We start from the raw sequence: 13,426 nt of genomic DNA, 5'->3' as shown, positions 1-13,426 counted from the left end.
AAAAGCTAGCGTTTCCTCTTCTAATCCGCTAACTAGCGTGTTCTTTGCTAAAAGCTAGTGTTTCCTCTTCTAATCCGAGAACTAGCTTGTTGTTCTCTAAAAGCTAACATTTCCTCTTCTAATCCGCTAACTAGCGTGTTGTTTGCTAAAAGCTAGCGTTTCCTCTTCTAATCTGCTCACTAGCTTCTAGTTCGATAAAAGCTAGCGTTCCTCCTCTAATCCGCTAACTAGCTTGGTGTTTGCTAAAAGTTAGCGTTTCCTCTTCTAATTCGCTAACTAGCTTCTAGTTTGATAAAAGCTAACATTTACTCTTCTGATCCGCTAACTAGCTTGTTGTTTGCTAAAAGCTAGCGTTTCCTCTTCTAATCTGCTAACGAGCTTCTAGTTGGATAGGAGCTAGCGTTGCTGTTTCTAGTCCGCCAAGTAGCTTCTAGTTTGGGAAAAGCTACCATTCCTTCTCTAATCCGCTAACTAGCTTGCTGTTTGCTAAAAGCTAGCGTTTCCTCTTCTAATCCACGAACTAGTTTGTTATTCGCTAAAAGCTAGCGTTTCCTCTTTTAATCCGCTAACTAGCTTCTAGTTGGATAAAAACTAACGTTTACTCTTCTGATCCGCTAACTAGCTTCTAGTTTGATAAAAGCTAGCGTTCTTCCTTTAATCCGCTAACTAGCTTCTAGTTTGATAAAAGCTAGCGTTCCTCCTCTAATCCATTATCTCTTCTATTTTGGGTTTGTGGTCAAGCTACAGATGGAGGATGAAGCGAGCCCGTCGCCAAGGTCCAAGCCTCGCTACACGGGCCAGGTTCGCCTTTGCACTGCCCGATACAGGTGAGGAACTCCATGACTTCTTTTCTATCCTCGAATCCATTACTCAATCTTTCTTCTCTTAGCTATAACCCCTACGACGGCCCAAATGAACACCCCGAAGCAGAGCTCCCCCTGGTGGCCGGGAAGTACTTGTATGTGTACGGCAACATGGATGACGACGGGTTCTATGAAGGTGAGGAGTTTTCCTCGTCTCTTTTTATGCATCTATTCGTATTTTCCAGGGCCACTTTCTGTTTTCTCCATTCTCTTACATTCATCTCTGGTACCATGACTAAAAAAAATTGTGATGAGATGCCTTTTCATATGTAATCAACACCAGTGCTCAGCAACATCTTCCATTTCCAGGGTTATTTAGCAATGTACAGGTCTAAACTGTCGTTAAAAATTGGTGGTCTATTTGTTCAAATTTAGCGCTCTCAACTGAGAGACCCAGGCTCGATTCTCATTGCATCCAAATTTTTACGATTCTGGTCAGCAATATTTTTCCGCGAATTGATCCTAGCACAAATACTACCATAAAACCGTGTGGCCACCATGAGAAAGCCTAATCTCAAAAAGCCAAGATGGGTCAGGATTGGGAAACCCCCTGGAATACCAGGCACACGCTCTACTGCGACAGCACTGACTGTACCTCCCCCTGGGTACGGTCAGTGAAATTTACTTTCCCCTAAGGCAGGGGTTTCTAACGTGTGGCCACCATGAGAATGCCCAATCTCGGAAAGCTAAGACCGGTCGGGCCTGGTTAGTGGTCGGATGGGAAGCCGCCTGGAATACCAGGCGCACGCTCTACTGCGACAGCACAGACTGTACCTCCCCCTGGGTTCAGTCTGTGAAAATGAATTTCCCTAAGGCAGGGGTTTCTAACATGGTGCCCCTCGATGACAACTGATGTTCCCGCGGACCTGTTCTGAAAATATCCCACCAGGGTTGGGTCATTGTGATTTCCCAGTAAAATGATTGTTTTAGTTGTTGACTGAGTCAGATTTCGAATAATTATTCAGCAGCTTCATCATCTGGTCGCCGTTGTTTTTCGGTGTAAAGTGTCATTCGGCTCTTCAAATATGACCCGGACCTTGTTTTGTTTTTTTTCAACTTTTTATTTTTCTATATTGTTTGTTCTTCTCGTAAAATAATGGTGATAACATATCAAATAACTCATTCTCCTTTATGGGGAAGTTCTCTTACGTATGGCATCTCTTTACAAAGCTTTTGTATGTGAACTGCCAAAATAAATGAGAATTTACCGTTACTATTTCAACGGGATATTCTGTATTTTTGTTAATCAGAAACTGCTAGCAATATTTTCAAAACCAACTGTTTCAATTAAGTCCATCGATGCTGAGGTCCGGCTCATCTCTGAAGGTCCGGATGACGCTCTGTACCAAAAAAACAACAGCGACCAGATGATGAAGGGGCTGTATCTGAGTCGGGTCAGGAGGATACCCATAAAAATTGGCCCAGAGAGAGATGGGCGCCGCCAAGGCTGTACTTACCCAAGACACACCACAAGAAGTGGTGCGCTGATAAGCCTGGTTGTGAAGGGATCCTGGATGAGATAAGTAGTTGGATTAGAAATGCATGTGAAACTGTGTTCCCTTTGCGCTAATTACTCCTAAAAAGTAGCTCGACGCTTGTTGTGGATTAATGGAGTCGGAGCTTGACATAATGAGGACACATTTGTTTGGACAGGAAATTCCAGGCTTGTTTCTCCCAAGTTTAATAATAACACTCGCTTTGGTCTGGAACAGCTTGCAAGCTGACAGGAATTTTTGGCTAGGTCAGGCCGACTCCAACGATTTTCTTGGAAATCTGCGTCACTTGGGAGAATCGAAAGAGGACGAAAACATTCTGAGGAAAACACTGTCAATTCCTGGAAGCATGCACTTTGAGAAAAACAAGCGCGTCATCGGGAGAGGACGCACTAAGCAGCACGTGACATTTCTGACGCGATGTTTTTGCTCCGAAAGGTATAAGAAATCTGATTGTCTCTTAGACGAGTGAGAACGCTGTTTTGAACGCTGATCAAAACTTCTCCCTCTCCGATCAACTTCTCTGTACTTTTGTGCATATTTCTGGGGCATATTTCACAGGCTGCTCCGAAACGCTCGGGGACCGAATACACGGAATATTTCTCATTCTGAGCCAAACTTCGGAGTGCTTTTTCAGGTCAAAGAAATATGCACTGTACACGAATAAATGCGCTATTGGATTGAAACCCTGCGGAAGAGAAACTCTGGCAGAAGACCAAGTTGTCCCGAAGACGGGACCTTGCTCTCTTTTAGCTGGATGACTCATCCCGCTCGTCTTATCCCGGTGCACGTACAATCGCCGTAGACTTACTGGCAGAGAACCAGAAAGAGATTTTTCAGTGCCAAAGGCCTTGTTTCTTCAATAAGCCCTGAACTGAAAGGAAAAAATACGCTAGACCCCTGGGATAGATAGATAGATAAATACTTTATTCGTCCCCGTCAGGAAATTCACACTCACACCAGCGGTTTCCTTTTGTTGATTATTAACAGGATGGCCTCGGGGTGCTGTGTTGTAGTTTAGCAACAGCGGAGTGGATGTCGTCACACGCTAGGCCAAAAGTTCCACGTCCCTCAGCAGATGGAAATCTTTGTGCCCAGGGTTACACCGCCTCGTGTTCATATAGATAGCGAGTCCGCCTCCTCTCCGCTTCCCGCAAGCTTTTGTGTCTCTGTCTGTCCTAACACGTTAGTGTCTGGGATGCTAGACGTGAGCCGCGTTTCCGTAAAACAAAGCAAACTGCACTCCCTGTACGCTTTGATGTTTTTCACCAGCACAGCCAGTTCGCCGGTCTTATGAACAAAATGGGATTTAAGAATCACTACTTACGTGTAATATACACACTCACAGGTCCACCAGGGTCGTCACATCACCTCTTCAAGTCATTTGTCTTGGGCCAGTACAACCTGTCCAAGACCATCTCTCTCCAGACTGTTTTTTTTGGGTAGGGGTTTGTTCCCCCCACATGAAACAGATCGTACCGGTTTCCATGATTACCAGAAGCTTCCTGATCTGACTCTGATTCAGCAGCTTCATCATCTGGTCGCCGTTGTTTTTCGGTGTTAAATGTCATTCGGCTCTTCAAATATGACCTGGACCTTGTTTTGTTTTTTTCAACTTTTTACTTTTCTATATTATTTTTTCTTCTCGTATAAAAAGTTTGAAAAAAGTAAGTTCCCTAAAATGTCTAAATCCTATGATAAGGAATATGTCAGGACCAGAACAGAAACAGGACCCACTTGCGTAACGTTTACCACAAGTTTTTTTAGAGAAACAAGGATGGGTCGCGCCCACGATCCGATGATCGCTGGACGCGGGAAGCAGGTTGCTCTTGTACTTGGCTTGTGATTTGAACACGGAAGTGGATCTTCCGTAGCGAGCGATGGCGGTGTCAGGGGCGGAAACTGCTCGGTAGCCGGGACTAGAGAGCCAAAACGTGGTCAGTGTCGTAAACGAGTCGTAAGCCGGGACAGGAGAGCCAAAACGTGGTCGGTGTCGTAAACGAGTCGTAAGCCGGGACAGGAGAGCAGATGTGATCAGGATCAAAAACAGGTTGAAATTAGGGGACAGACAGGAGCAAAAAACAGGTGCGAGTCAGGGTCGAAAAAGGGTCGCGATGGACTGACCAAAGGTGACAGACAGGAGTGGGTTTAAATAGGGACAGGGCGCCAATCAGAGTCCAAGGCAGTTGGCGCCAAAGGAACGGGCACAGGTGATTCACATCGGTAATGTGAACCTCAGTGTACTCTAGGCAAACCTTTTCGACCCTGACTCCCACCTGTTTCTGCTCCTGTCTGTTTCCCGGCTTCGACACATTTTTTCGATCCTGACCACGTCTACTCTCCTCTCCTGGCTTTTGACCACGTTTTTTGCTCTCCTGTCCTGGCTTACGACTCGTTTCTGACCCCGACCACGTTTTTTGCTCTTCAGCCCCGGCTACTGACCCGTTTACTTCCTCATTCAGAGTGAAGTAAAACTGAGAGAAAATGTAACGCAAGTGGGTCCTGTCTCCGTTCTGGTCCTGACATTTGGAATAAAACCTAATTGCTATTTTTCAGACCAGTATTGCAATTTGGATGTGTTTTTCAATTTTCTGGACTATTTTCTTTTCCTAGTGAGCAGTGTTTCCCTTAGAATAACATGAGATTTACTGAGCATCTATTTTTCAAGCTGTTTGAAAACCAAATTTGGTTCCTTAGGATGAAAGCGAAAACGTCTTAAGGCGGGGTCCTCGTACCCCAGGGGTCTACCGGAGTTGCCTTCGATCACAGGTGTGAAACTAGCGGCTCGCGGGCCAGATCAGTCCCACCCGTGGTTTAAATCCGGCCCGCGAGACAACCGTGAGAGAAGCGCAAGAGGAAAATGAGCTGTCGTTTTAAATATTTCCACCGGATGTCACCCAAGACAGTTAACGCTTGCAAAACAAATGTGGTTGCATTTCTCCATTTCTCTCTGACTCACTTCTTTTTGATTTATTTCTCTCTCTTTTTCTCTTTTCTCTATTTCTCTCTCTCTCTCAAACTCTTTCTTTTTCTCTGTCTTGCTTTCTTTTTTCTCTCTCTAATTCTCTTTCTTTCTATTTTTCTCTTTCTTTCTCACCCTCTTTCGACCTCTCTCTCTCTCTCTCACCTCACTTTGTCTCTTTTTCTCCCGCTGACTCTTTTCTTTCTGTCGTTTCACTTCTCTTTTTTCACTTTCTTTTTCTCTCGCTATTCATTTTCCCTTTCTTCTCCATTCATCTCTTTTTCTCTCACTGTTACTCTATCTGTTTATCGCTCTCTCTTTCCCTCCCTCTCTTTCTCTGTCTTTTTCTCCCTCTCTCTTTCTCTTAAACTTACTAGTCCGGCCCCCGTGAGATTTTTTGATAACGTTTGCGGCCCCCAGCTAAAAGCAGTCAGACACCCCTGCCTTAGATGTAGCCCTTCCCAGTTTTCAGGTTTCAAGCCGGTCGACGACCAACTCACTTGATGGTCATCCGGTCGATCCGAGGTCCAATGACCCGAGATGAGCTTCGAGCCTTCACTCCAAATTAATTTCCTCAGGGAGACGGTTAACCCGAGTCATCTCCATTCCTCACTAATCCTGACAGTTCTCCTTAGCAAATGTCTGGCGGTCCACAGGGAGCACTTTAGAACCTTTGATCTGCTGACCATAAAACTGGAACAGCCGTCTGGACAGATTAAGGGGGAGGGAAATCAAATGGTTTATGGCCGTGAACGGGGACCGGACCCGCCACCCCCGCACTATGCAAAAGAACATGTTTCAACATGGGCGCTGCCGACCCCCAATCAGAGCAATAGTCCACCGGGGATAATGGATCAGGCTGTAAGGGTGCTGTTCATTTTAGGCGCAAAAAAGAGCATCCATGCGTAACACAAATGTGATCTCTCATTTGTTCTGGGAGTAGCTTTGTAACCTGAAACATTTGTAAGTTGAGACGCCTTTTGAATTTAAATGCGCTAAAGGGATATTTCTCTGAATAAATCATCAGAACATGAAACAAATTCATATTAGAATGATATCACCGCGCAATAAACATAAAAGGATAGGCGCAACAAGTAGAAAAACAAAGAATAAATGACGTAAGAAAAATATTCATTTCACTTTGAACTGGCCTCTTTGTTTACGAGTCCTCAGTCGTTTTTTTTGCCAGGCGTTTCTTGAAAAACTGATCCAATGACGCCTGCTATTGCCGGCTTTTGACAATGAGTAGGAAATGCGGCAGGCAGACGAAGCGATAGCCTGACCTCTTAACACTTTTTCTGAGTGATTCCTTTTCACAAATTCCAAGTCTTCATGGAATTTGCCAAAATGTCTTTAATTTTTGCTGAGATGATGATGGCTGCATCGTTCTCCTTGTCATCTCTGAACTCCTCCTGCACGGCGGTGTGTGTTTTCATACCTTTCTTTTATCTCATGCTTTATTTCCATGGCCAGAAAAAGTCTCTTCCTCTTCTTTTCTCTTTGTCCCCTTTTCTGCATGTCTTTTTTGGGGTCCGTTGTGAATAATATCTATTTGTAGCTGCACCATATGTTGTAGAATAATGACATTTAAACTCGGGAAAAACAAGCCTGGAATTTCCTGTCTAAACAAATGTGTCCTCATGATGTCGATAAGCTCTGACTTCATTATTCTTCAACACATACAGCAGACTGTGTACAGAGCATGCAAGCATTCACGCATACACACAGGGTAGAACTCTCGGAGCGGCCAATGGCAGCACATACAGTACTTTTGCCTTTGTATCCTGAAACACCTTTGTAACTAGAGGCCATATAGCCCTGTACCCTTAAACTTTCTTGTGTAGAAGCATTTGTAAGTAGAGGTACCAGTTGTCTACGTGTAGCTCAGCGTTTCCTTTTGTTAATTAACGATAGATGCTATGCTCATACCACTAGGTGAGCTACTGGACGGCCAACGAGGACTGGTCCCGTCCAACTTTGTGGAGTTTGTCCAGGACAAGGACAAATTACCCCTCCAGGACGGGGACAAAATAGAGGACCCCGCCCCGCTGGCGTTGCTGCCGGCGGACGGCGGTCCCGACCGAGACTCTCTCGTCCCGTCCGACGCCTTGGTCCCCTGCAGCAACGGGACCGCCGGTCCCCCGGATCCCGAGGACCTGGCGGAAGACGCGGTGCCTTACCCTCGGAACATGGCCCTGATCAAGCAGCTGGCCCGGAGCGTCATCGTGGCCTGGGAGCCGCCGTTCCTGCCTCCGGGTCGGGGGAACAAGGTGTCGGGCTACAACGTGTCGGCGGACGGGGAATTCCGAGCCGGCGTCCCTTTCGGCGGCCGGACCAACTGCCTGCTGGAGAAACTGGACCTGGACGGCCGCGTGCACCGGGTCTCGGTGCAGTGCGTGACCGACAGGGGGTTGTCGGACGAACTGCGCTGTTCCTTGTTGGTGGGGGCCAACGTGGTGGTGGCCCCTTACAACCTGAGGGTGGACGACATCCGGCGGGACACGGCCGAGCTCTCCTGGTTGCCCAGCAACAGCAACTACGGGCACACGGTCTTCCTGGACGGGGCGGAACACGCCGTGTTGAAGGCCGGGAGGTACCGGCTTCGTTTTTTCAACCTGAAGCCCTTGACGGTCTACAAAGTGACGGTGGTGGCCAAACCTCATCAGGTGCCCTGGCAGTTGCCCCTGGAGCAGAGGGAGAGGAAGGAAGCCGGGGTGGAGTTCTGCACCCGGGCAGCAGGTGAGCGCGACGTCCCCGAGACGCTATCAATAATGCAGAAATGGCGAACCCCGTCGAGGCTTCTTTCCGTTGGGAAAATTGCTGGCGGGGTTGCGCCCTTCACCCGAATCCAATCGATGTTGCGAAAGTATTTGCCCCCTTCCTGATTTCGGCCCTTTTGCACGTTTCACACTCACCGAGGCTTCGGATCGTCAAAGCAATTTGAATATGACGCAGGGACGACTCCAGGAAATACAAAATGCGCCTTTCAAAAATTGATTCAAATGAAAACCTATGAAAACCTTTGTCGTATCTATCTATCTAGACATCTATCGATCTAGACATCCATCTAATTAGACATCTATCTTTCTATCTAGACATCTATCTATCTATCTAGACATCCATCTATCCATCTAGACATCTATCTATCTATCTAGACATCTATCTATCTAGACATCTAGACATCTATCCATCTATCTATCTATCTAGACATCTATCTATCTAGACATCTATCTATCTAGACATCTATCTAGACATCTATCTATCTAGACGTCTATCTAGACATCTATCTATCTAGATATCTATCTATCTAGACGTCTATCTAGACATCTATCTATCTAGACATCTATCTATCTAGACGTCTAGACATCGATCTAGACATCTATCTATCTATCTATCTATCTAGACATGTATCTCTCTTATTTTACATTGAACTTTTGATACAGCACTTTGAGTTTTGTGTCTGAAAATTGCTTTATACAACAATTTGGATTTGGAGCAAGATGACCTGTTGTATCACAGTCTCAAAGCGACCTCTGCAGAACCAAAGTGTCACTACAAGTTCTAGGAGTAGCTTCGTAACCTGAAACAGACGCCTTTTGAATGAAAATTTAATTTGCTCCGAAAAGGATATTTCTTTGAATAAATGATCAGAACATGAAACAAATTCATATTAGAATTATATTACCGCACAATAAACATCAAATGATAGACGCATCATGTAGACAAACAAAGAATAAATGACGTAAGAACAATATTCATTTCACTTTTAACAGGCCTCTTTGTCTACTAGTCCTCAGTCGTGTTTTTTGCCTGGCCTTTCTTGAAAAACTGATCCAACGACGCCGGCTTTTGACGATGGGTCGGAAATGCCCTAGGCAGACGAAGCGATAGCCTGACCTCTCAACACTTTTTCTGAGTGATTCCTTTTCACAAATTCCGAGACTTTGTGGAATTTTGACAAAATGTCTTTAATTAGGGCTCAGATGATGATGGCTGCATCCCCCTCATGATGACCTCTTGCATCAAAAACACAGTCTCAAAGCGACCTCTGCAGGACCAAAGTGTAACTACAAGTTCGTCACCAAATCAAGAGAAATTTCAATGCACTTTTTTGCATTCAAGTCATGTTCTGAGTGGTGCACAAATCGCGCGATACAACAAATCTGTGATGAAATTCGCTTGAAATAATCGATTTTGATTGATTTTATCGATTCATTGTTGCAGCCCTAGTTGCTAGCCATGATTTTTTTCTGTATGTTTTTATTATTTCTTTGTAACAGCCAGCATACCTGCCAACATTACAGTTTTACGCATCAGACTATCGCTTTTCGCCTCTTAAAAATGCCTACCGCTTTTTAAAAAGGAATCTATTACATTTTCAAATGTTAAAGTGTGGTTGCAAGAGAAATGTTTTCTCGACGAAGTTATTCAGTGCCAAAACGTAAAATTCTGTTTCTTTCTGTTTCATTTTCAAAAAATGTTACAAGGGTCTTACTGATTAAGTATCAAGCCACTGGGAATGATTCAAAAAACTCACCACTAGATGGCAGTAATGGTGTTGATCAGATCTTTGTCAACAACTGCCTAGTTTTGCTTCCTGCATCCACCCTATGACACCATATGGCAGCGCGTATGCGGCCCATCTGCCGAGTATGCGCAGTGTGGTGAGAAAAACAAGGATATAAGGAGGGATGACGTTTCGTGCGCGTCTGCGATCGTCATGGCGACCCGAATCATGTGATACTTTTACCGGGAACTGTAAAGTTCTTGCAAAGTTTGTGCATAAGTTCAGTGTTCTTGAAATAAAATGTGATTTTGCTAGCAAAGCACCCTTGGGTTTATGGAAAGCATTTTTTAGAAAAAAATAATTTAAAGTCCTGCTTAAAATGAATGTTATCACAAAAAAATGTTTTCTCGGAAACAAGTATTTTCAAGAAATCTGTAGTTAACGAAACAATGCTAAAAGCTAGAAACACGTTTTAAAATGGGGAAAATTGTCCAGCCCCTGCACTTCCCATTTGAGCCAAACGTCTGGCATTGAATGAGTTGCGTTAACGATGTCCCACTGAGTTCAAAGAGCCTTTACTTTTTATATTCCATTGCCTCTATTTGCTTTTATCTTACTTTTATCAGAGCTGTTTGGGGAAGAACAGATTACGTTCGAGGAATGGGGAAAGGGAGGAGTGTTTGAGAGTGCCGTCCTCACAGGTTTTTGTTTCAATTTGTCGGTCTCGCATGAAAATGGTGAAAGTAAGAAAAGGCCTGCTTCTGGTCAAGTCCAAATCCCCCAAGCGCATCTAAGAAATGCACGTACTTGCACAAACAAGCTGCCTCAGGTCTGTAATCATGACTTAAAGCCAGGAGATGGCGGCAGGGAGTAACACACTTTACAAATCCCGCACACATCCTTTAAAATGAATAAAAAAACAACAACAAAAACCTTGAGCTCCAACCAGTTTGTGTTGCCTACCTGACAATTACCACTACGATTATAACCCAGATGATTACTTTTTTTTCTATTGTTGTCTATTATCTCTTTTAGGTCCAACGCCTTATTGCAGAACAGGTCAGAATCGAATACTCCCAATTCCATAGCACGTACGCCTCATTTCTTAAAGGGACATTGTGTATTTGAAAGCACCTCCTAGTGGTCAAACAAAACTTCATTAAAAGAGACATTAGGAAACAAAATACATGAACTATCATATACATTTTTGAAGTAATCTCGAGTCAAGAAATTTGTATTTTTTTACATGGAAATAAAACTGCCTAGAGCAGGGCTGTCAAACTCCCTTTAACTCGGGGGCCATTCTCTCTAGTAGATTTGAGAAATGAAAAAGACAGAAAGAGAGGGAGATAACAGTCGAGAGTGAGAGAGAGAGAGAGAGAGAGAGAGAGAGATACGAGAAACAAAAAAGAGAAATAGTGAGAGAAGGGGAAAGAAAGAGAAAGAAAAAATCCAAATAGAAAGAGAGAAGTAGAGAAAAGAGATGGAGAGGAAGAGAAGAGGAGAATGAGAGAACAAGAGAGCGACAGAATGAAAGGAGAGAGAAAAGTAAAAAGGAAGAGAGAGCAAAAGAAGGTAAAAGAAGACAAAGCGGAACAAAGAAAGAGAAAATGAGCGACAGAGAGAGAGAGAGAGAGAGAGAGAGAGAGAGAGCAAGAGGGAGAGATACGAAAAACAAAAAAGATAAAAAGAGAAATAGTGAGAGAAGGGGAAAGAAAGAGAGAAAGAAAAAATCCAAATAGAAAGAGAGAAGTAGAGAAAAGAGATGGAGGAAGAGAAGAGGAGAATGAGAGAAGGGGAAAACAAGAGAGCGACAGATCGAAAGGAGAGAGAGAGAGAGAAGAAAAAAGGAAAAGAGCAAAAGAAGGTAAAAACAGACAAAGTGGAATAAAGAAAGAGAAAATGAGCAAGAGAGAGAGAGAGATGTGAAAAACAAACAGGATAAAAAGAGAAATAGTGAGAGACAGGGAAAGAAAGAGAGAGAAAGAAAAAAATCCAAATAGAAAGAGAGAAGTACAGAAAAGAGATGGAGAGGAAGAGAAGATGAGAATGAGAGAAGGGGAAAACAAGAGATCGACAGAATTAAAGGAGAGAGAAAAGAAAAAAAGAAAAAAGAGCATAAGGTAAAAAGAGACAAGGCGGAACAAAGAAAGAGAAAATGAGAGACAGAGAGAGTGAAAGAGAGAGACAGAGAGCGTCTTTGTTGGAGGCACCTGGCTTTGGCAACATCAAGTGGACCTATTTCAACCTGCAGCTCGTTTTCCTCTTGCACTACTCTGCGCGTTGTCTCGTGGGCCGGATTCAATCCCTTAGCGTGCCTGATCTGGCCCGCAGGCTGCCTGTTTGACACCCATGGGATAGAGCACAGGCGAGACAACACTCAGAGAAGCGCAAGAGAAAAACAAGCTGCAGGTAGAAATAGGTCCACTTGATGTTGCCAAAGCCAGCTGCCTTAAACAAAGACACTGTACTTGTATTTATTTCTCTCTCTCTCTCTCTCTCTCTCTTTCCACCCCTTTTCTCCCTCTCTCTGTCTCTGTCTCTTTTTTCACTCTCTGTGTCTCTCTTTTTCTCTTCCTTTGTTGTTCTTTTTCTCTTTCTCTCTCTTTCTCTCTGTCTTTTAACCTCTTTTGCTCTAACTTCCTTTTCTCTCTTTTCGCTTTCTCTCTTCCTACCTTTCGCGCTTTCTTTTCTCTTTTCTCTCCTTCTGTCTTTCTATTCCTCTTTGGATTTCTTTTTTCCTCTCCCTTTCTTTTCCCCCCTCTCTCACGACTTTTTATCTTTTGTTTCTCACGCTCTCTCCCTCTCTCTCTTTCTTTGTCCTACCCTCTCTCCTTTTCCCCTCTCTCTTTCTCTTCTTTCTTGATCTCTCTTTTTCTTTCTCTTGAATCTACTGGTCCGGCCCCCGACAGAATGTTTGTTCTATGGTGTGGCCCCCGAGTTCAAATGACTTTGACACTTCTGGCCTAGAGGGAGCTGACCTGATCGTCCGCCATCTTGCCCCCGTGGTTCTCTTGCACGACACTCTACAGCGACATCTAGTGGTCCGATACGACACTGAATCCCTTTCACGATTCGAATCCAAATCCAATAAAAGGCTTCTTTGTCCACAGCGCACGACTAACGAGTCATTAAGGAAGCGGCGCCCGATATCGTCTCTTATTCTAACGATGAATGATTTATTTGCCGGTAGCAAAACTCCGCTTCCGTAATGAAACGTACGAAGTGACTTGAATATGCGCAAATGCAGATTTGCATTTGGTTTTTGGACCAATGCTCCTTTTAGCTGTGACACCTTATCCAAAACACTCATATATGATCATCCATCCATTATCTGCACCGCTTATCCTCAGTAGGGTCGCGGGGGTGCTGGAGCCCATCCCAGCTATCCTTGAGCAGTGAGCAGGGGAGACTCCGAACTGGTGGCCTACCAGTCACAGGCAATGTTCCCTGTCATTTTCCTTACGGGTCTGAGCGTTCACACAAAGTCGGTGAGCAACGCTTGAAACAACAGTGAGCGACAGCAATCCTAAGTGTGGCAACGAAGTCATGATCCAACATGTCCAAAACTTGACATTTTGCTGAGTTTCCAGCGATGCAA

The 13,426-nt window shown here is 44.4% G+C and overlaps 1 protein-coding gene across 1 annotated transcript in view; it reads left to right on the top strand.

Moving 5' to 3' along the window:
- The window catches only part of LOC148349952 (RIMS-binding protein 2-like), a 55,053-nt gene that overhangs the window by 3,520 nt on the left and 38,107 nt on the right, over positions 1-13,426 (top strand). Inside the window, exons 4-7 of the mRNA XM_088319976.1 lie at positions 742-827; positions 890-999; positions 7,254-8,057; positions 10,861-10,884. Of these exons, the coding sequence (XP_088176102.1) occupies positions 742-827; positions 890-999; positions 7,254-8,057; positions 10,861-10,884 (1,024 nt within the window). The remainder of the gene's footprint in view (positions 1-741; positions 828-889; positions 1,000-7,253; positions 8,058-10,860; positions 10,885-13,426) is intronic.

This window comes from Urocampus carinirostris, chromosome 16, assembly GCF_059441175.1.
Source record: "Urocampus carinirostris isolate Australia breed hairy pipefish chromosome 16, RoL_Ucar_1.0, whole genome shotgun sequence".
Lineage (NCBI taxonomy): Eukaryota > Metazoa > Chordata > Actinopteri > Syngnathiformes > Syngnathidae > Urocampus > Urocampus carinirostris.
This window is presented reverse-complemented; position numbering and strand designations above follow the sequence as displayed.